This window comes from Oratosquilla oratoria, chromosome 31, assembly GCF_046742065.1.
Source record: "Oratosquilla oratoria isolate Oo_2021 chromosome 31, ASM4674206v1, whole genome shotgun sequence".
Lineage (NCBI taxonomy): Eukaryota > Metazoa > Arthropoda > Malacostraca > Stomatopoda > Squillidae > Oratosquilla > Oratosquilla oratoria.
The window spans coordinates 44,475,835-44,499,221 of NC_134807.1; the positions used below are offsets into that span (position 1 = coordinate 44,475,835).

At 35.2% G+C, this 23,387-nt stretch overlaps 1 protein-coding gene across 2 annotated transcripts in view; it reads left to right on the forward strand.

Annotated features, from left to right (window-relative positions):
- LOC143041533 (uncharacterized) overlaps nt 1-23,387 on the forward strand; it is a 266,756-nt gene that overhangs the window by 196,813 nt on the left and 46,556 nt on the right. For both annotated transcript variants that reach the window (XM_076213520.1, XM_076213521.1), the window contains exons 20-22: nt 1,270-1,512; nt 1,700-2,029; nt 2,148-2,205. In XM_076213520.1, coding sequence (XP_076069635.1) covers nt 1,270-1,512; nt 1,700-2,029; nt 2,148-2,205 — 631 coding nt within the window. The remainder of the gene's footprint in view (nt 1-1,269; nt 1,513-1,699; nt 2,030-2,147; nt 2,206-23,387) is intronic.

Here is a 23,387-nt window from a genome sequence, read left to right on the forward strand (position 1 = left end):
CTTCCTCATTAAATCCATGGAAATATTTATCTCCTCTTTCTATTGAGCTGCTCTTATCTATATTTCTACTCTGAATTCCTTTACTGACTTGTTCGACATGAGCTGTGTCGTCTGCACATCTTTTATTGTCGACACCTCTTCTGACGTTTGAGCTTGTTCATCCCCTTCCTCATTTCCTTCCATTTCATTCAATAATACTTCCCCTTCTTTTTTTTTCCACTACACCACGAGCTTTCCCCTTCCCTACTAATCCAACACAGGTACTCCCTCGTCGCTGAAATCCACAAAAATTGCGTTTTTTTCCCCTAAGTTCCAATCTTCGCCGTCAATCTAACGATGTGTGTACGCACACGCGTGCGTGTGTGTGTGTGTGTGTGTGTTTGTGTGTGCGTGTGCGTATGCATATACATATATATATATATATATATATATATATATATTCACACATATACATCGTGCCACTAACGCACATAATAGGGCATGCTCTCGGGTGACGTTGGGGTTCATAAAAAAGACTCCAGGGCCACTGTGTTCAGTCGACGTATCAGGTTATAGAATCTTTTATACGTTCAAAGCGGTGGCATGTTATTGCGTGGGACTCATAGTTAGAGGGACCCGCTTTCGAAGCTTCGCGACAGCCGGGCATGATTATTTGATGTACATTGCTGTCACTAGCTATTTGTTCCATATTGCACACACACACATACATATATACACAAATTTTAGGAGGGGTTTGGCTGACGGATTATAGTGCTTCTGCGCATGTGACTGCTCGTTTGACAATTTCAAATAGTATTTGTCTTCGGGATTCTCTGAAGTTGTTGCGTCCCGACTTTGAGACGGAGGACTTTGTTTTTAAATTGGTTTGCTTTACAGTTATAGGATGATAGGGTTAAGCAATGTACACATACGCCTCTTTGGCGGCAACATATATCGTGTTTTAAACACTAGCAGTTGAAATAGTGTTTTGGTCGTGAATAGTACCTCTGTAGTTCATAGCTTAGGTAACCTGCTTTTAGGTTGGAAATTGTGGTTGATTGAAGGTCATTATTAGCGTGGGGCTATTGATCTTTGTGCCTTTTAAGATTGTTCTTAACCCGATATACTTCTATTCCTTTCGATTGTCTTACTATTCTTTCCAATACTACATGTGTGAATTCTTCGAAAACGTTCCTTATGTAAAATGTTTGATTAATCATTCGGAGATTTGGTTAGCGCTGAACTCTTCATGAGAATTTTATGTACAAATTTAAGCAATTCCACTTTCAGAAGTTGCTCAACTGGTGCCTCAAGGAAACCTACATGTGCTACAGAAATCCAAACCTCAGCAGCTTCTTCAAAGACGTCTTCAATAGCAGACTCTCCCGCTCCCCCAAGCGCTGCAGAAAGTATCTTCGGTTCCCGTGTGGCATCTTCCTCACCTTCACCGTCGCCCTCACCTTCACTCTCAACCAATAAGAGTGGTGGTGAAGCCAAGGCTGACAGAGGCCACATTGAGGACAGTGGAACAGAGTTGGTACTCGGGTTGTGTTACTTGTATACTGCAAATCTTGTTGATCATATCACTCACCTATTGCATGCAATTGTGTTCTTTAATTTTTGACAGTCGCCACTACCTTTAGACATGCTGCACTGTGTTTTACTGATACCAATGGTGCGGTAATGAATTAATGATATTGTGTGATTTCTTCTCATTAAGAAACTACAATGGTACCAGTATAACGCGGCTCAACCAGTCACCCTCCACAATTTCAACCAGTGTGGCCAGCACCCATGGATTCCATCAACATCAGCGCAAACCATTTATGCTCAACGGTCCCAGCATTAAAAATCTAGTCACTAATACTACAGTGACATCATCACCACTCAGAAAACACAAAAATTACAATGATGTAAAGTGTGATTACAAAAACAAGAGTAATAGCCAAGTTTTTCTACCTGAAAGTTCGGCAACGCTAACAGTGGGATTGATGAGCTTACGTAGTGGTAGCAACGCAGAAAGAAATTCACATTTTACAGCCATACTCAAGTAAGACGCTCTCGGTAAACATTCTCATTCATCGTAGTGAGTGTTATAAGATATTGCACGCGAAAATAATGTCCCAATGAAAATTTTATAATAGTAGAATTTGTGTTATTCTCCGCAGGCCGCAGGCGAGTCCGCAGTCATCTGTTACGTCAGGAATCAGTGTTGGGAGTTCTTCTGTAAGTATAGTAGTTAATTTTGTGTTTACCAGTATCACGCCCACCATAACCCTCTTACCTTGGGCTAAATAGCAACACAATTCAACCACAGTTCAGTAAAAACAACATAAATCACACAGAATTCACATATAACCGAAGACAGATTGATGATATAAAACGAACTCGGTCATGAGCGCACACTATCTTTGCCAGAAGATTTTGCACCTGTAAGCACAAAGTTTGCATGAGAGACACCTCTTTGGAGTGCACGACACATTACAGAACTAACTTAAAAGGCGAGTATAATGAGCCCCATCCTATTATGTTACTGTGTTGTATGCGACTAGTCCTGCACCCATAGTTTATGCCAGTACCCTTAGCCAGCAACGTCATACCTTTCTCAAAATAGTTAACCAAAACACAAAACACCTGCCCCCTCATGGACAGCCTAGTGGTTACAGGTTGTCATATCCTTCTTTGGTGCTTTCTTAGCCGAGATTTATTCATTAACACACACTTAAGGCTTCGCAATCCTTTGACTCCCTCATAATTTCCCGAGATGGTATTGAGGATGACATAAGTACTAAAATGACAAATATGCTACAAGTGAAATCATCTGAAGTACAAAGGATTACAAAGGCGGAGCATGCCGACAGGAGACCTTTTGATCGGGTCCATGACTTTTCGTCGCCGGACTTTTCGTCGCCGGACATTTCGTCGCCGGACGTTTTGTCGCCGCGACATTTCGTCCCCGCGACTTTTCGTCGCCGGACTTTTCGTCGCCCCAAGCATAAATTGTATGCAAAGATTGACAATATTTGAAATATAAAATAATTGAAATATAAAATTGGAAATATATGATTTAATGCCAAATTCAATATACTTCTTCTGATTGATCTTGATGTGATTATTGGTAGTAGCGTCTGTCCAGTCACTTTTTTTCTAGTAATAATCACATAATCCTATTATTTATTATTATTACATTGGTCACCTAATATTATTGATAGTGAAAATTCTTACGGAATTATAAGACTATCAAAGTGGATGCTTCTTCCACTTGACGCAGTGCATTCAAAGAAAGATACAGAGCATAGGCCTGCAGAACCAGTACCGCAACGACTACGAGACGTTCCAATACTGCCGCATGCTGCCCGCCCTTGCCTTCGTACCTCCGGCCGACGTCATCGACGCCTTCGAGACGCTAGCCGATGAGATGCCCGACGAACTGACACCACTTCTGGACTACTTCGAGGATAACTACGTCGGCAGACCAAATCGAAGAGGTGTTCGGCGCACTCCACTGTTTCCCATTCAACTCTGGAATATGCATCAGCGTGTGCTAGATGAGGAAGACAGAACTACTAACGCTGTCGAGGCATGGCATCGTGGACTTCCAACATTCCTCGGTGCAACCCATCCGACCATCTGGAAGTTTATTAAAGGAATACGACGAATTCAGAAAACTAAGGATGTTGAGATCGAGCAACTCGTAGCGGGCAACGCCGCCCGAGGCCGCCGTCCAATCTACGAGCGGCTGGACGAGAGGATTATGAACATTGTAGAGGACTATGAAAACCGTGACATACTGGATTATCTGAGAGGTATCTCACACAACATCGTGCCTTACTAAAGAACTTTACATTTCAATACATATGACATATGACATATGACATTAAATCATATATTTCCATTTGTCAATCTTTGCATACAATTTATGCTTGGGGCGACGAAAAGTCCGGCGACGAAAAGACCGGCGACGAAAAGTCGCGGGGACGAAATGTCGCGGCGACGAAACGTCCGGCGACGAAACGTCCGGCGACGAAAAGTCGGCGACGAAAAGTCGGCGACGAAAAGTCCGGCGACGAAAAGACGGCGACGAAAAGTCGTGCACCCCTTTTGATCCATATCTAGGTCGGATGCGAAAAAAAAAATCATATTAATAATAAAATAATAAATAAAAACTATGATAATGTAAATAACAAATAAAATACATAAATAAATGCATAGGTATAGTTAAATAATAAACAAACAGGTAAATAGTAAATAATAATAAATTGACGTATAACTAATAATAAATGAAAATCAGACAGACAAATGATAACAAAACAAAAACAAATAATATAAGATAAATCATAATCGTTACAGCATCTTACTTAGGTATTTATCTAAATGATTCTTAAAGCTTCGAACTGAACTACATTGCACTACCTGTGCAGGAAGTTTATTCCATTCATTAACTACACGGTTGGCAAAGTTGTTTCTACCTATTTCCAAACTGAATCTATTTCTGGACAGTTTGAGACCATTGTTTCTTGTCTGATTCTCATTCAATGTAAAAATTTTGTCACTTTTGATGTTGTCAATTCCCTTTAGAATTTTAAAGACCTGTATCAAGTCACCTCTGAGTCTACGCTTTTTTAGGGAAAACAGATTCATATGTTTTAGTCGATTTTCGTATGATTTATTTTTTATATTTGTAATCAGTTTTGTGGCTCGCCGTTGTACTTTTTCCAGTCTGTCAATGTCTTAAATGAGATTCGGTGACCATACGGAAACAGCATATTCCAAATGTGGACGAACTAACGATTTATATAGCTTGTTAATGAGTGATGGACTTTTGAAATCAAAAGATCGCGCAATCAGTCCTAGAATCTTATTTGCTTTCTCAGAGGCTGAAATACACTGCTTGGATGATTTGAGGTCGTTACTGATAATTACGCCGAGATCTTTTTCACTATCCACTTTTGTTAACGAATTTCCAAATAACTTGTAATCGTACTTACTGTTATTTTTACCTATGTGCATTACCTTGCATTTACTTGTGTTAAATTTCATTAGCCACTTTTCAGACCATTGCTGTAATTTATCTAAATCTTCTTGAATATCTAATTGGTTTGAGTGATCATTTGCCACTCCGCACAGTTTTGTATCATCAGCAAATTTGGAAACAGTAGATTTTAGTCCATGGTCTATTTCATTTATATATACTATGAATAGAAGTGGCCCAAGAACGGAACCCTGAGGAACTCCACTTGCAACACTTTTCCATCCAGAAGTTTTTCCATTTAAAACAACTCTCTGTTTTCGACCCTTCAACCAATTACTAGTTCAACCTAATAGGCTACCACTTATTCCATGCAAAGCTAATTTAGTAAGTAGTCTTTCGTGTGGGACGGTATCAAAAGCTTTTGCAAAGTCTAGATATACTAAATCTATATTGTTTCTTTTGTCATAATTCGAGATAACTGTGTTGTAGAATTCGAGTAAGTTAGTCACGCAAGAACGTTTCCGTCTGAAACCATGCTGGCTATCATTTATCAAACGGTTACTTTCTAAATGATGTTATTCAACTATACCAATGCATTTATTTATGTATTTTAATTGTTATTTACATTGTTATAGTTTTAATTTATTATTAATATGATTTTTTTTTTTTTTTTTTTTTTTTATTTGCATCCGACCTAGATATGGATCAAAAGGTCTCCTGTCGGCATGCTTTGCCTTTGTAATCCTTTGATAGCATCTCTGATGATAGTTTCCATTATTTTTCCTACGATTGAAGTCAAACTTATAGGCCTATAGTTATTTGGTTTCTTTTTGTCACCTTTTTTGAATATGGGAGTAACGTTAGCTAGCTTCCATTCTCTTGGGACATCTCCGGATATGATTGATTTCTTGAAAATAATTTCTAATGGAACAACAATCTCATTTTTCATTTCCTTTAAGATTCTTGGATACCAACCGTCAGGCCCTGGTGTTTTATTAACTTTGAGTTTGTCTATACACCTTTTAATTTTTTCTTTTGTTATATTTACCGTAGTGAGTAAGTTTACCCTAGACTTTTCACAGGTTTCAGTTTGGAATTCACCTTGAGGTGTTTCGTTTACGAATACCGAGCTAAAATAATTGTTTAAGATATTACACATTCCTTCATTTGAATATTCAAGTTGACCGTCAGCAGATAATAGTGGACCAATGTGATTCCTAACAACCTTTTTATCTCTAATGTAACTATAGAATTCTTTGGGATTCTCTTTGGATTTCTCAGCGATGTTCATTTCGTATTGTCGTTTTCTTTTTCTTATTGTCTTTTTTAAATCTCTCTGTATTGATACATAACTTTCATACTCATTAGATGCACCCGAGCACTTATATTTCTTATAAGCCTGTCTCTTTTTAGCAATACTTTTTTCAGTTTCTTTGTCGAGGGATCACTATATATCACTATATATATCACTATATTGAATGTATTAACTTTCTTAGAGACATAAAACTTATTGAATATAAGACATATTGAGAGACCAAAAATGGTAGTTACTGAGAAATATGGAAATGACCTGTAGATAAATTCTGGGTTATATAACATGATCCAGCTAGTGAGACAGTTTCTATGTCAGCAGCTGAAAATGGCAGGAAGCGGAGAGCAGTTGCCATTTATCAGCTCTCCGTGTGTGAAAAAGTGTACTAAATACAGATGAAGTTAATAGAAACATCATGAGCCCAATCCAGAGACTGGGTATCACTCCCTCAGGGCTGCACCTCCTGATGGCGGTGAGAGAGTTGATGTATTTTGAAAATGGGTAGCTTTGCCATCCACTTTGCAGGACTACAAAAGGCAGGTACTGTGCTTGTCATTGCTCCCTGGCTAAATAGATGGCATGGACAATGTAAATAAAGTAGTAAGAACACTGAATATTTAAGGATAATTTGAAAAAGGAAATGATAAAATGATAATGAAGAGTATATATATATATATATATATATATATATATATATGTATATATATATATATATATATATATATATATATATATATATATATATATGGTGTTGAAAATATGATGATGATGGTAAATCTTAGTTATTACAGTTGATTATGAAAATAATAGATATAACTAATGGAAACTGTGGCAGGAGCACAACTTTTGTGATGCAGATTCTCAAAAAGCTGGTGGCAGAATTTTCAGAGAGGGGGATGAGTTTGAAAATTATGGTGTAATGGAAAACTGATGGTGATTGATTTCAAACCACAATTTGCAAAAATGAAGGTGTAGCAGAGGTGGAGATTCCGGCACAAGACATAAAGCAGTGCAAGTAGAGAAGAAGGAACAATGGGAAGACATTTTGAATGATATTGTTAATTAATTGATGGACTGCTTATTCCTACCCTGGGGTTGTTGGTGCAAAACTTGAAGATAGAAGTATTGTAGGTGAAGATAAATGCAGTAGGTAAAAGGAAAGAAGGTAATGTAGCCAGGGACGAAGGAATGAGAGAAAACAAGATTGTCACACCATACTTATGCATACATTTGCTACATATGAAAACCAGGGCAGAGTACATTATACGACTCACTGAACTTGACCAGACCAACTAAAATATAACACATGACCATACCATCATACTACATTATAAGAAATTGTTTAGTACGATTACTTACATTATGGAAGTCTTTGTTTTGGTGCTCTGAATTAGGGTACAATAATTATTGTACACATAAATTTCTTATATAATATAACTTCTGTCTTATACTGCATAGCATCAAACTAAATGCTATCTATCTCTGTTATCTGTGCTTTGCATTAGGTTCTTGTGTTGCATTGTCCTGTTCAAAGTCAAACTGTGCAATGCTTTCTCACATAACAATCTATTTCACTTCAAATTATTTCCAACAGTCACCCAGAGAATCGAACCGATACCTAGCTTTATGCCAAGCGGAACTGTCGGAACTGTTGACTGTCGGAAATTATTTGTATGATTCTCGCTGTTACTAGCGATTCACTTCAGGTATTTTTCTGCATTATTTAATACTGCATTACATTTTGTGACACAACACTTGTATAACTGTTACTCAATCTTATTACATTTTTGTGACACTAACAAAGCATTGTATTTTTCATTTATTTGCTTTTCCTCAGAAGCATAATGATTATCTTGGCTTACGTACATTTACCTTGCGACCTATGGTCAGGTGTTGATAATATACCACCCCAACTACCATTTTTATCTTTATTTTTTCATGTCAGCATATTAGATGCATTAGTTTGTAACTCCTGTGAAAAATCTAGACATACTTTCTTTTTTATGTGTCCCCATTTTTCTCCAACCGAAATTTGCAAGAAAAACATAATATGATCAATTCCTGGTAAATAGTTTTTAACTCTTCATCTAACAAAGAGTCACTCAACATTGACTGAAGTTCCTCCTTTCTCCAAGTGATTCATATTTTTAATTGCTTTCCCAGTTCCAGTTAACAAATTAATTTGTGATTTGTAATTAGCAACCCGCTTCCCTTTTTTTTTTCTTCATGAGTTGTATTTTCTTTACATTTTATATTCACTCACACATGCAATTATTTGTTTAATATATGTTTCATATATATTCTCATTATTTCACTCTTATTTAGTTCTTTAATTATATATTTTTGTGTTGATCCATTAACATTAGAGTACATCATGTATAGCATTTTACTCCCTTCAAATTCTCCTCCTCCTGTAAAAGAACAAGAAAAAATAATTCATTGTTTTTCCTTGGTCTTTCTCATATAAAATGTACATATGGCTGCATTGCAGCATGTTTGGTAGAACATTGGACTGTTCTATAGATCTTTAAATGGCAAATTAAAACACAGAAAAGGAATCTCCGAGCTAAAAAATGGTTGACCTAGTATATGATGGATAAATGCTGAAATAATGAACAGAAAATTCCAATTGGTTCACCCAAGAACAGGAACTTTGAGGAGATAGGAATCACTAAAGAATATGTGTTTAAAAGTGTTAAAATGGAAGTGTAAGAAGTACATAAGTTACTGGAGAACCAGAAATCTACGCAAGATACGTGGACGATATTTTCATTAGTGCCAACACAGAAGAAGAAGTCGTGAATTTAATTTCCAAGTTCAAAACAAATTCCTGCCTCAACTTCACCCAAGAGATAGAACAAAACAGCAAGCTTCCTTTCCTCGATATTTTGGTCCGTCGTGAAGCCGCTTCATTTTCAACAGAAGTTTATACCAAATCCACCAACCTCGGATTCTGCCTTAACGGTGCAAGTGAGTGTCCTGAGCAGTATCGACGCAGTGTCACCAACGCCTTCGTCAAAAGAGCCCTCACCCACTGCTCAACATGGACCGCCACGGACGCAGAGCTTAAGAGAATCACCCAGCTTCTTGGCAACAACAATTATCCCATGCAAGAAATAAATAGCGTTATACGGCATCGACTGGACAACTTTATGCGCCAACAAGAACAACAACCAGTTACATAAAATACAAAACTCTTCTATAGTGGTACTATGTCTTCAGCCAACAAGGATGACGAGAAAGACTTCAAGAATATAATTTAGAAGAACGCCACACCCACCGACCCGACTTCAAAAATCGACATCGTCATTTATTATAAGAGAAAAAAAGACATCCAACTTAGTCGTAAAGAACAGCTGTCTCCCTAAGACCAATGAAATGCAAGAGGTGAACGTCGTGTACCAACACACATGTTCCAATGGTGACTGCAGTCGCCTAAATTCTCGGTACATTGTTGTCACCACTACAACACTGTCAAAGAAGATTTCAGCACATCTGCAGGACGGCGCCATAAGAAGACACTACCTATACGAGCATGGACTCATACATAAGAGACACCATATGGAAGGCACCACCACCATCATCGAAAGAGGTAACGACACCAGAAGACTAAAGATGACAGAAGCGGTGCTCATTTACCATCAAAAACCCGCTATCAATATCCAGCAGTAGCCAGAAGGCAGAGAACGCATCCCGTGCTCTGATTGGCGTGCGGACGTTTGGGCACTCCGCTCTCCGCCGATATATACCAACATGCGAACAAACCGAGTCATTCTCTGTCAACAATTTGACCAGTTAACACCTCCTGAAGATGGACAGTTAAGGCCGAAAGACGTCTAGAGGAAAATATCATGGACTTTAGTACTCTACTAAAAAATCTGCATCCAGACGACCGCACATTGGTGCGTAACATAGAAAAGAAATTCCATAAACAGAATAATGCTATCGCAGCTGTTGATTTTAACAATGCATGCACACACACACACACACCCTTTCACCGAATGGACGGCGAGAACTGGTGTTCCAAAGAAAAAGGAAAAACTACGTGGATCTCAGCATCCAGAGAAGTGCCTTTTGTATTTATAAGGAAGGGGAGTGCTCGTGGAATAGTGGGGAAGTGATAGGGAAGGAGAAGGCAAGGGATATTGAGGGAAATGGAAAGAAATGAGGAAGGGGAGGACTTGGTCCAAGAGTCAAGGCGGATTGTAAACAAACGCCGAACGGATGACTTGGATCTTGATGATGGGACTAACAAAATTGTAAAGATCAGAAACATAGATAAAAGCAGTTCAATGGAAGGTGAGGATAATAATTTTCAAGGATTTAATGAGGGGGCGGCGGATACCAACCTCCCCCGACTGGCAAAACTGGAGAAAAAACTTGAACAAATGACTAAGCATTGGGAGATTAGGTTTGGCAAGATGTCAAAAATTGCCGAGAGGTTTGAAAAATTGGAAGAACTAGAGAAGGTGAACAAAAACTTAACTGATGAAATAGAAGACCTAAAAAGACAGTTGAGAGAAGTAAAAGTGGAGAATGAAGAATTAGAAAAGAACAATAGAGACAATAAAGAAACAATAGCAAAAGAGGCAGAGGGGTGGAGGAAGATACAAGAAAATAGTAAAGTTGCATTTTCTGATATAATTAAACAGCAAATGAAAGAACAAACTGAAGACTCAGTTATCAAAGTGATGAGACAGAAGGAGAATATTGTAAGAGACTTAGCAGTCAAAAAGAAATGTATAATTATATTAGGAATGGAAGAGAAACATAACCCAGATAGAACCACAAGAATCGAAGAGGAAAATGAAAAGTAAGAAACTTACTAGAATTAGTTCAGGAAGATGAGCCAGAAATAATGAAACAAATCGAAGAGAAATTCAGACTCGGGAAATATAGTACAGACAAGACCAGACCAATTAAGATTAAATTCAGGTCACAAACGACGGCAGAGAATATCTTGTCCAAAACAGGGAAACTAACAACAAATGAACAATATAAAAAGGTATGGATAAAAAGGTAAATGAATAAAGAGGAAAGAGAGGAGGAAATAAGGAAAAGACATGAAGCTAAGAAAAAAAACAAAAAAAAAACGAGACCAGAACGGAGACAGAAAAACAAGAATTCTACTGGAGAGTAGTGAATATAAAATTGAAGCAATGAAAAATAACAGAGAAAAACACAAAAGAAACAGAGAATACAATGGAAACAACAGAAAGTTAAAAGTATCCTACACAAATATAGATGGATTAATAACAGGACTGAATGAACTGAACGAGTATCTGAAGGAAAAAGATCCGGACATAATGGGAATTGTTGAGACAAAATTAAAAGGTCCACTACCACCCAACAGCATAGGACACAATGCATATAATTATTGGATTAGAAACAGAGAGAAAAAACAAGGGGATGAAGTTATGTTTCTGACTAAGAAGGATATAAGCGTGAAGAGTGTTACATATGGGAACAATAGAGTAGAGATGATCATGATAGAAGTAGAAGACAGTTATAAGAAGAGCAGAAAGTTTGTAATAAACTACGTGCCCCCAAAAACAGCCTCGTGGGAAGAGAATGAACATAAAAGCATGTTAGAAGACACAAGAATAACACTAAACAAGATAATGGAAGATGGAGGAAGAATAGTTATGATGGGCGACTATAATTGCAAAGAAATATGCTGGGAAGAGATGACCGTAAAGGGTGGAGAAGATTCATGGGGAAGTGTTCTATTTGAGATGATTACTGACCACACAATGACACAATGGATCCAAGAGAACACTAGGTATAGAAATGAAGAAGAACCATCGAGACTAGACCTAATAATCACATCAGAACTTGAAATAGTGGAAAATATAGAATACCAGGCACCAATAAGCAAAAGACCACATATTGATAGAACTAGAACTAAATGAGAAAAAAAACATGAAAAGAAATGAACAATATAGAAAAGGAAGATTGATGTATGAAAAGGCAAATTTTGATAAAATAAGATAATTCTTCCAAAATGAAAACTGGGAAAGAATACACAAAGAAGATACAACAGTGGAAGAGAAATGGAATATTTTGACAGAAATCTATAAAAAAATAGTAGAAAAGTATGTCCCAAGACAAAAACAAGAAAAAGAATATGTAAAGTGCTGGTGCAATAAAAGTTGTAGGGAGATAAAAGACAAAAGAGACAAAGCCTGGGCCAAATGGAAGAAAAACAGAAGACCAGAAAAATGGAAAATATATACTTGTTATAGAAATGAATATATACAAGCGTGCAGAGAGGAAAAGAGAAAATATGAAAAAGATGTCATAGAAAAATGTAAAGATCAACCAAAACTATTCTACAGATTTGTAAACAACAAACTGAAAAACAAACAAGATTTGGAGAAATTAAGACAAGGAGGAGTTGAATACACAGAGGAAATTGAAATGGCGGAAATTATGAACAAACATTTTAAATCTGTGTTTACAAGGGAGAACATACAACCTGAAGAGATTGAATGGAAAGAGAAAGTCCCTCCTATGAAAGAAATAGAAGTAACAAAGAATGAAATATTGAACCACTTGAGTAATCTTGATGTCAGAAAATCGCATGGACCAGATGAAATAGCAAACTGGATTCTGAAAGAATGCAGGAATGAACTGGCAGACATAATACATAGCATAATAAACATTTCCTTGAAAGAAGGTAAAGTTCCAGAAGATTGGAAAAAAGCAAATATAGTACCTATATATAAAGAGGGAAATAAAGAAGACTCTAACAACTATAGGCCAGTCTCTCTAACAAGTACAATAGCAAAAATTTGTGAAAGAATTGTCAAAAATAGATGGGTAAAGTATTTCGTAAAAAAACAACAACAACAACGTGCTAAATCCAAGACAATTTGGATTCAGACAAGGACGATCATGCGTCACCAATTTGATATGTTTCTATTCAAGGCTAATAGATATAATACAAGAAAGAGATGGATGGGCTGATTGTGCATTTCTAGACCTAAAAAAAGCTTTTGACAAAGTACCACATAAGAAGTTGCTTAAGAAATTAGAAACTGAAGAAGGAATACAGGGCAAACTGCTTAAATGGATGGAAGACTTTTTGCAAGAAAGAAAAATAAGAGTAGTGATAAGAGACAAACACTCAAAATGGGATGAAGTAATAAGCAGTGTTCCACAAGGAACAGTTCTGGCCCCAATAATGTTTGCTATATATATTAATGATATGGATGAAGGAATTGAAAGCTATATGAGCTTCTTTGCAGATGATGCAAAACTATTGAAAAAAGTGAAAACTGAAGAAGATTGTGAATCACTACAGAGAGATCTAAATAAAGTACAGGAATGGAGTAGGAAGTGGGAGATGGAGTTCAATACAAAGAAGTGTAGTTTAATGGAATTTGGAAAAAGTAAAAACAGAATAACAGGATCATATAAATTGGGAGAAGAAGGAATAAAAAAAGTAGAAAATGAAAAAGACCTGGGAGTCATTGTTATGAATAATATGTCATCTGAGAAACATATAAATAAGATTTTTGGAGAAACCTATAATCTAATAAGAACAATCAAAGTTGCATTTACATACCTGGATGAAGAAATGGTGAAGAAAATTCTAATCACCCTGATAAGACCAAGATTGGAATATGCAGCAACGATATGGTCACCAAGTACAAACAATTGTATAAAAAAAACTTGAAAGAATACAAAGAGCAATTACAAAATTGGCACCTACACTCTCCAAACTATCATATGAAGAGAGACTAGCAAAACTTGAACTACAGACACTACAGCAAAGAAGAGAGAGAGGAGATTTGATAGCTATTTACAGAATCATGAAAGTCATAGAAATTACTGATAGAGAGAATCTGATAAAATGGGATGAGAGAAATACAAGAGGACATGGAAAGAAAATAAAAAAAGACAGCTATAGAAGAGACCTGAAAAAGAACAGCTTTCCTCACAGAGTAATAGACAGTTGGAACAAGTTAGATGAGAAAGTGGTGTATGCAAAAACAATACATGAATTTATAAATAGTTTAGATAAAACGAGAAATAAAAACGGGACACAACGAGCATAGCTCCCCTTCCCGTAGAATACAACTAGGTAAATACAACTAGGTAAATACACGCATACACACACACACACACACACACACACACACACACACACACACACACACACACACACACACACACACACACACACACACACACACACACACACACACACACACACACACACACACACACACACACACACACACACACACACACACACACACTTCAACGAACGGACGGCATAGACGACGTTCTGAAGAAAAAGTGAAATTTCGTGGATCCCAAAGCAAAGGAAGTACCTATTGTATTTACAGGGGGGGGGAAATTGCTCGTGGTGTAGGGAAAGTAAGGAAAAAGGAGAAGGGGAGGGATTACTGAGGGAAATGGAATGAAATGAGGAAGGTGAGGACTTGGCCCAGGTAGGCAGACGAAATCTAAATAAACGAGGTCCGGACCAATTTAGCGATGATGAAATGTCTAACAAAAATGTAAAGATTAGAAGTATAGATAAGAGCAATACAGTAGAAGATGATGAGAATATTTTCCAGGGATTTAAAGAGGGTGGGGGGGACACAACCCCCCCCCCCATTTAACAAGACTAGAAGAGAAACTCGATAAGATGATCGAGCACTGGGAATTTAAGTTCGGTCACGTTAACAACATTGTGCAGAGAGTTGAAGAATTGGAAGAACTAGAGAAGGCGAACAAAAACTTAACTAAGGAAATTGAAGAATTAAAAAAACAGTTAAAAAAAGTAAAAGAAGAGAATAAAGTCTTAAAGGAGAATAATAAGGACAACAAGGAGGGTTGGAAAAAAAATCCAAGAAAATAGCAAAGTTGCATTCACTGACATAATCAGACAGCAAATGAATGAACAAACTGAAGACTCAGTTATTAAAGTGATGAGACAGAAGGAGAATATAGTAAGAGACTTAGCAGACAGAAAGAAATGTATAATTATATTAGGAATGGAAGAGAAACATAACCCAGATAGAACCACAAGAATCAAAGAGGAAAATAAAAAAGTAAGAAATTTACTAGAATTAGTTCAGGAAGATGAACCAGAAATAATGAAACAAATCGAAGAGAAATTCAGGCTCGGGAAATATAGTACAGACAAGACCAGACAATCAAGATTAAATTCAGCTCACAAACTACGGCTGAGAATATCTTATCCAAAACAGGGAAACTAGCAACAAGTGAACAATATAAAAAGGTATGGATAAAAAGGGAAATGAATAAAGAGGAAAGAGAGGAAGAAAAACAGAAAAGACTTGAAGCTAAGGAAAAAAACGAGACCAGAACGGAGTCAGAAAAAGAGAGATTCTATTGGAGAGTAGTGAATATGAAACTAAAGAAAGTCGACATACAAGAGAAAAACAAAAGGGAAACAGAGAACACAATGGAAGTGGTAGAAAACTAAGAGTGTCTTACACAAATATAGATGGATTAATAACAGGATTGAATGAGCTGAATGATTATTTGAAGGAAAAAGAATCAGACATAATGGGAATTGTAGAAACAAAATTAAAAGGTCCACTACCACCCAACAGTGTAGGACATGATGCATATAATTATTGGATTAGAAACAGAGTGAAAAAGGAAGGGGGTGGAGTTATGTTCCTGACTAAGAAGGACATAAACGTGAAGTGTGTCACATATGGAAAGAATACAGTAGAGATGATAATGATGGAAAAAGAGCAGAAAGTTTGTGATAAATTATGTGCCCCCGAAAACAGCCTCATGAGAAGAGAGTGAACATAAAAGTATGTTAGAGGACACAAAGATAGCATTAAACAAGATAATGGAAGAGGGAGGAAGAATAGTTATGATGGGCGACTTTAATTGCAAAGAAATCTGCTGGGAAGAAATGACAGTAAAGGGTGGAGACGGCTCATGGAGAAACGCTCTACTTGAGATGGTTACTGACCATACAATGACACAATGGATACAGGAGAACACTAGGTATAGAAATGAAGAAGAGTCATCGAGACTAGATCTAATAATTACATCTGAACCTAGAATAGTGGACAAAATTGAATATAAAACACCAATAAGTAAAAGTGACCACATATTGATTGAACTGGAACTTAATGAAGAAAAATATATGAAAAGAAATGAACAATATAGAAAAGGAAGAATGATATATGAAAAAACAAACTTTGATAAAATAAGAGAATTCTTTCAAAAGGAAAACTGGGAAGAAATATACAAAGAAGAAACAACAGTAGAAGAGAAATGGAATATTTTGACAAAAATTTACAAAAAGGAGTGGAAAAGTGTCCCAAGACAAAAACAAGAAAAAGAATATGTAAAATGCTGATACAACAAAAGTTGTAGGGAGTTAAAAGACAAAAGAGACAAAGCCTGGACCAGATGGAAAAAAGACAGAAGACCTGAAAAATGGAAAATATATACCTGTTATAGAAATGAACATGTACAAACGTGCAGAGAGGAAAAGAGAAAATATGAAAAAGATATCATAGAAAAGTGTAAAGATCAACCAAAACTATTCTACAGATTTGTAAACAATAAACTGAAAAACAAACAAGACTTGGAGAAATTAAGACAAGAGGGAGTTGAATACACTGAGGAAATGGAAATGGCGGAAATTATGAACAAACATTTTAAATCAGTGTTTACAAGGGAGAACATACAACCTGAAGAGAACGAATGGAAAGAGAAAGTCCCCCCTATGGAAGAAATAGAAGTAACAAAGAATGAAATATTAACACACTTGAGTAATCTTGTTGTCAGAAAATCGCATGGACCAGATGAAATAGCAAACTGGATACTGAAAGAATGCAGGAATGAACTGGCAGACAAAATACATAGCATACTAAACAGTTCCTTGAAAGAAAGAAAAGTTCCAGAAGATTGGAAAAAAAGCAAATATAGTACCTATATATAAAGGAGGAAATAAAGAAGAACCTACCAACTATAGACCAGTCTCTCTAACAAGTACAATAGCAAAAATTTGTGAAAGAATTATCAAAAGTAGATGGGTAAAATATTAAAAAAAAAAAAAAGTGTTAAATCCAAGGCAATTTGGATTCAGACAAGGACGATCATGCGTCACCAATTTGATATGTTTCTATTCAAGGCTAATAGATATAATACAAGAAAGAGATGGATTGGCGGACTGTGCATTTCTAGACCTAAAGAAAGCTTTTGACAAAGTACCACATAAGAAGTTGCTTAAGAAATTAGAAACTGAAGGAGGAATACAGGGCAAACTACTAAATTGGATGGAAGACTTTTTGCAAGAAAGAAAAATGAGAGTAGTGATAAGAAACCAGCACTCAAAATGGGATGAAGTAATAAGCGGTGTTCCGCAGGGAACAGTTCTGGCCCCAATAATGTTTGCTATATATATTAATGATATGGATGAAGGAATTGAAAGCTATATGAGCTTCTTTGCAGATGATGCAAAACTACTGAAAAGAGTGAAAACTGAAGAAGATTGTGAATCACTACAGAGAGATCTAAATAAAGTACAGGAATGGAGTAGGAAGTGGAAGATGGAGTTCAATACAAAAAAGTGTAGTATAATGGAATTTGGAAAAAGCAAAAACAGAATAACAGGAGCATATAAATTGGGAGAAGAAGGAATAAAAAAGTAGAAAATGAGAAGGACCTGGGAGTCATTGTTATGAATAATATGTCACCTGAGAAACATATAGATAAGATTTTTGGAGAAACTTATAATTTAATAAGAACAATCAAAGTTGCATTTACATACCTGGATGAAGAAATGGTGAAGAAAATATTAATCACCCTGATAAGACCAAGATTGGAATATGCAGCAACGATATGGTCACCAAGTACAAAAAAATGTATAAAAAAAGTTGAAAGAATACAAAGAGCAATTACAAAATTGGCACCAACACTCTCAAAACTATCATATGAAGAGAGACTAGAAAAACTTGAACTACAGACATTAGAGCAAAGAAGAGAGAGAGGAGATTTGATAGCTATTTACAGAATCATGAAAGGCATAGAAATTACTGATAGAGAGAATCTGATAAAATGGGATGAGAGAAATACAAGAGGACACGGAAAGAAAATAAAAAAAGACAGCTATAGAAGAGATTTGAAAAAGAACAGCTTTCCTCACAGAGTAATAGACAGTTGGAACAAGTTAGATGAGAAAGTGGTGTGTGCAAAAACAATACATGAATTTAAAAATAGTTTAGATAAAATGAGATATGAAGACGGGATCCCACGAGCATAGCTCCCCTTCCTGTAAAATACAACTAGGTAAATACATACATACATACATATATATATATATATATATATATATATATATATATATATATATACATATGTACATATATATATATATATAATCCTTTATATAGGTCGTGGTTTTGCCAAGGCATAAAACCACCTCATACATCACTCATTTAAAATCCATTTGTTTTCCCTTCTGTTTTAGCTTTTTGTGGATGAAAGATCATCCCTGATCCCTGCCCATTGATTTCAACACTACCCCTTCATCCACTCAGAGCAGACAAAAAGAAATCCTTCAGGCTGTGTTAGTTTATCATTCATTCACAACCACTCTCCACTTATACCTATCTCTTGCCCTTTCCTTTTCTTTCTCGACAGACATTCCTTTTGTATCGAAAGTCACCTTGATCCCATCCATCTATTCTATTCTTTTTCTTCTCCTCAAGTTCACTCCCTCCACCTCTGACTTCCACACTCTTTTTGTTACAAGTGAAGTTCCTCAGGGTTCCGTTCTAGGGTAACATTTTTTTTAGTATATATCAATGACACTGACTATGGACTTACATCTACTATCTCCAGACTTGCTGATCATAATAAACTGTACAAATGATCACTTAAATCAAATAAGATATAGACAAACTAGGGCAATGGTTTCAAAAGTGGCTGATGAAATTGAACCCAAGGGTAAAGTTATGCTCATAAGTAATAATAATAAGAAGAAGAAGATGAAGAAGAAAAAGAAGATGAAGAAGAATGCCGTAATAATAATGATAATAATAATAATAATAATAATAATAATAATAATAATAATAATAATAATAATAATAATAATAATAATAATAATAATAATAATAATAATAATAATAATAGTAATAATGATGATGACGATGATAATGCTAATGATAATAATAATGATAATAATGATGATAATAATAGTAATAATAATAATAATAATGATAATAATAAAGATAATAATAATGATAATAATAATAATAATAATGATAATAATAATAATAATAATGATAATAATAATAATAATAATAATAATAATAATAATAATAATAATAATAATATTAATAATAATAATAATAATAATAATAATAATAATAATAATAATAATAATAATGATAACAACAACAACAACAACATTTGATGAATCAAGTATCACCTATTCATTTATTTAAAAAAAAAAAAAAAAAAAAAAAAAAAAAAAAAAAAAAAAAAAAAAAAAAAAAAAAAAAAGTAGAATGTGTGGCTGCTTGGGGGTATAGTTCCATCCAGCCTCATATGGACATCTACCATAATATGCTGATACCATCCCAGACTCATGATAAACCTATGGCTCAAATACTACAGGAGTCAATCATTCATTCTGTCGAAAGAAGTCTACATACTTGCCAGATGGATATCCTGGATATATATATATATATATATATATATATATATATATATATATATATATATATATATATATATATATATATATATATATATATATATATGTGTGTGTGTGTGTGTGTGTGTGTGTGTGTGTGTGTGTGTGTGTGTGTGTGTGTGTGTGTGTGTGTGTGTGTGTGTGTGTGTGTGTGTGTTTAACCTAGTATTTACCAAGTTGTATTTTACGGGAAGGGGAGCTATGCTCGTGGTATCCCGTCTTTATATCTCATTTTATCTAAACTATTTTTAAATTCATGTATTGTTTTTGCACACACCACTTTCTCATCTAACTTGTTCCAAATGTCTATTACTCTGTGAGGAAAGCTATTCTTTTTCAGATCTCTTCTATAGCTGTCTTTCTTGATTTTCTTTCCGTGTCCTCTTGTATTTCTTTCATCCCATTTTATTAGATCCTCTCTATAAATAATTTCTATGCCTTTCATGATTCTGTAAATAGTTATCAAATCTCCTATCTTTCTTCTCTGCTCTAGTGTCTGTAGCTCAAGTTTTGCTAGTCTCTCTTCATATGATAGTTTTGAGAGAGTTGGTGCCAATTTTGTAATTGTTCTTTGTATTCTTTCAAGTTTTGTTATACATTTTTTTGTACTTGGTGACCATATCGTTGCTGCATATTCCAATCTTAGTCTTATCAAATTGATAAATATTTTCTTCACCATTTCTTCAGCCAGGTATGTAAATGCCACTTTGATTGTTCTTCTTAAATTATAAGTTTCTCCAAAAATCTTATTTATATGTTTCTCATGTGACATATTATTCATAATAATGACTCCCAGGTCCTTCTCATTTTCTACTTTTTTTATACCTTCTTCTCCCAATTCATATGATCCTTCTATTCTCTTTCTACTTTTTCCAAATTCCATTATACTACACTTTTTGGTATTGAACTCCATCTCACACTTCCTACTCCATTCCCATACTTTATTGAGATCACTATGTAGTGACTCACAATCTCCTTCCGTGTTCACTTTTTTTTTTAACAGTTTTGCGTCATCTGCAAAGAAGCTCATATAACTTTCAATTTCTTTATCCATATCATTAATATATATAGCAAACATTATTGGGGCCAGAACTGTTCCTTGGGGAACACCGCTTATTACTTCATCCCAGTTAGAGTGTTTGTCTCTTATCACTACTCTCATTTTTCTTTCTTGCAAAAAGTCTTCCATCCATTTAAGCAGTTTGCCCTGTATTTCTCCTTCAGTTTCTAATTTCTTAAGTAACTTCTTATGTGGTACTTTGTCAAAAGCTTTTTTTAGGTCTAGAAATGCACAATCAGCCCATCCATCTCTTTATTGTATTATATCTATTAGCCTTGAATAGAAACATATTAAATTGATGACGTATGATCGTCCTTGTCTGAATCCAAACTGCCTTGGATTTAGTACGTTGTTTTTACTAAATACTTTACCCATCTCTTTTTGATAATTCTTTCACAGATTTTTGCTATTGTACTTGTTAGAGAGACTGGTCTATAGTTTGCAGGGTCCTCTTTATTTCCTCCTTTGTATATAGGTACTATATTTGCTTTTTTCCAATCTTCTGGAACTTTTCTTTCTTTCAAGGAACTGTTTATTATGCTTTGTATTTTCTCTGCCAGTTCATTCTTGCATTCTTTCAAAGTCTAGTTTGCTATTTCATCTGGTCCATGCGATTTTCTGACATCAAGATTACTCAAGTGTTTAATTATTTCGTTCTTTGTTACTTCTATTTCTTTCATAGGAGGGACTCTCACTTCCCATTCGATCTCTCCAGGTTGTATGTTCTCCCTTGTAAACACCGATTTAAAATGCTTGTTCATAATTTCTGCCATTTCTATTTCCTCTGTGTATTCAACTCCTCCTTGTCGTAATTTCTCTAATTCTTGTTTGTTTTTCTGTTTGTTGTTTACAAATCTGTAAAATAGTTTTGGTTGATCTTTACATTTTTCTATGACATCTTTTTCACATTTTCTTTTTTCGTCTCTGCACACTTGTACATATTCATTTCTATAACAAGTTTATATTTTCCATTTTTCAGGTCTTGTATTTCTTCCATTTGGTCCAACCTTTATCTCTTTTGTCTTTCAACTCCTTGCAACTTTTGTTGTACCAGCACTTTACATATTTTTTTATTATTTTTTTTTATTTTTTATTTTTTTTGTCTTGGGACATACTTTTCCACTTTTTTTTCTTTTATAAATTTTTGTCAAAATACTCCATTTCTCTTCTACTGTTGTATCTTCTTTGTGTATTCTTTCCCAGTTTTCATTTTGAAAGAATTCTCTTATTTTATCAAAGTTTGTTTTTTCATACATCAATCTTCCTTTTCTATATTGTTCATTTCTTTTCATGTATTTTTCCTCATTTAGTTCTAGTTCTATCAATATGTGGTCATTTTTACTTATTGGTGCCTGGTATTCTATATTTTCCACTATTTCAGGTTCTGATGTGATTATTAGGTCTAGTCTCGATGGTCCTTCTTCATTTCTATACCTAGTGTTCTCTTGAATCCATTGTGTCATTGTATGTTCAATAATCATCTCAAGTGGAACATTTCCCCATGAGTCTTCTCCACCCTTTACGGTCATCTCTTCCCAGCAGACTTCTTTGCAATTAAAGTCGCCCATCATAACTATTCTTCCTCCATCTTCCATGATCTTGTTTAATGTTATTCTTGTGTCTTCTAACATACTTTTATGTTCACTCTCTTCCCACGAGGCTGTTTTTGGGGGCACATAGTTTATTACAAACTTTCTGCTCTTCTTATAACTGTCTTCTACTTCTATCTTAATCATCTCTACTGTATTCTTTCCATATGTGACACACCTCACGTTTATATCCTTCTTAGTCAGGAACATAACTCCACCCCCTTGCTTTATCTCTCTGTTTCTAATCCAATAATTATATGCATTGTGTCCTATGCTGTCGGGTGGTAGTGGACCTTTTAATTTTGTCTCTACAATTCCCATTATGTCCGGTTCTTTTTCCTTCAGATACTCGTTCATACTTGAATAGAAACACATCAAGTTTGTGACAGATGATTATCCTCGTATAAATCCAAACTGCCTCGAATTTAGTACATTGTTTTATTTTATTTTCCCAAACGCTTTACCCATCTAATTTTGATCAATCTTTCACAAATTTTAGCTACCATACTTGTAAGAGAGACTGGTCTATAGTTTGCAGGGTCTTCTTTGTTCCCCCCTTATATATTGGTTCTATATATGCCCTTTTCCAATCTTCAGGAACTTTCCTTTTTTCAATGAACTGCTTATTAGATTATGTATTTTGTCTGTTAGTTCGTCCCTGCATTCTCTCAAAATCCAGTCTGCCATTTCATCTGGTCCATGCGATTATCTAACATCGAGATTACTCAAGTGATTCATTATTTCATTCCTTGTTATTTCTA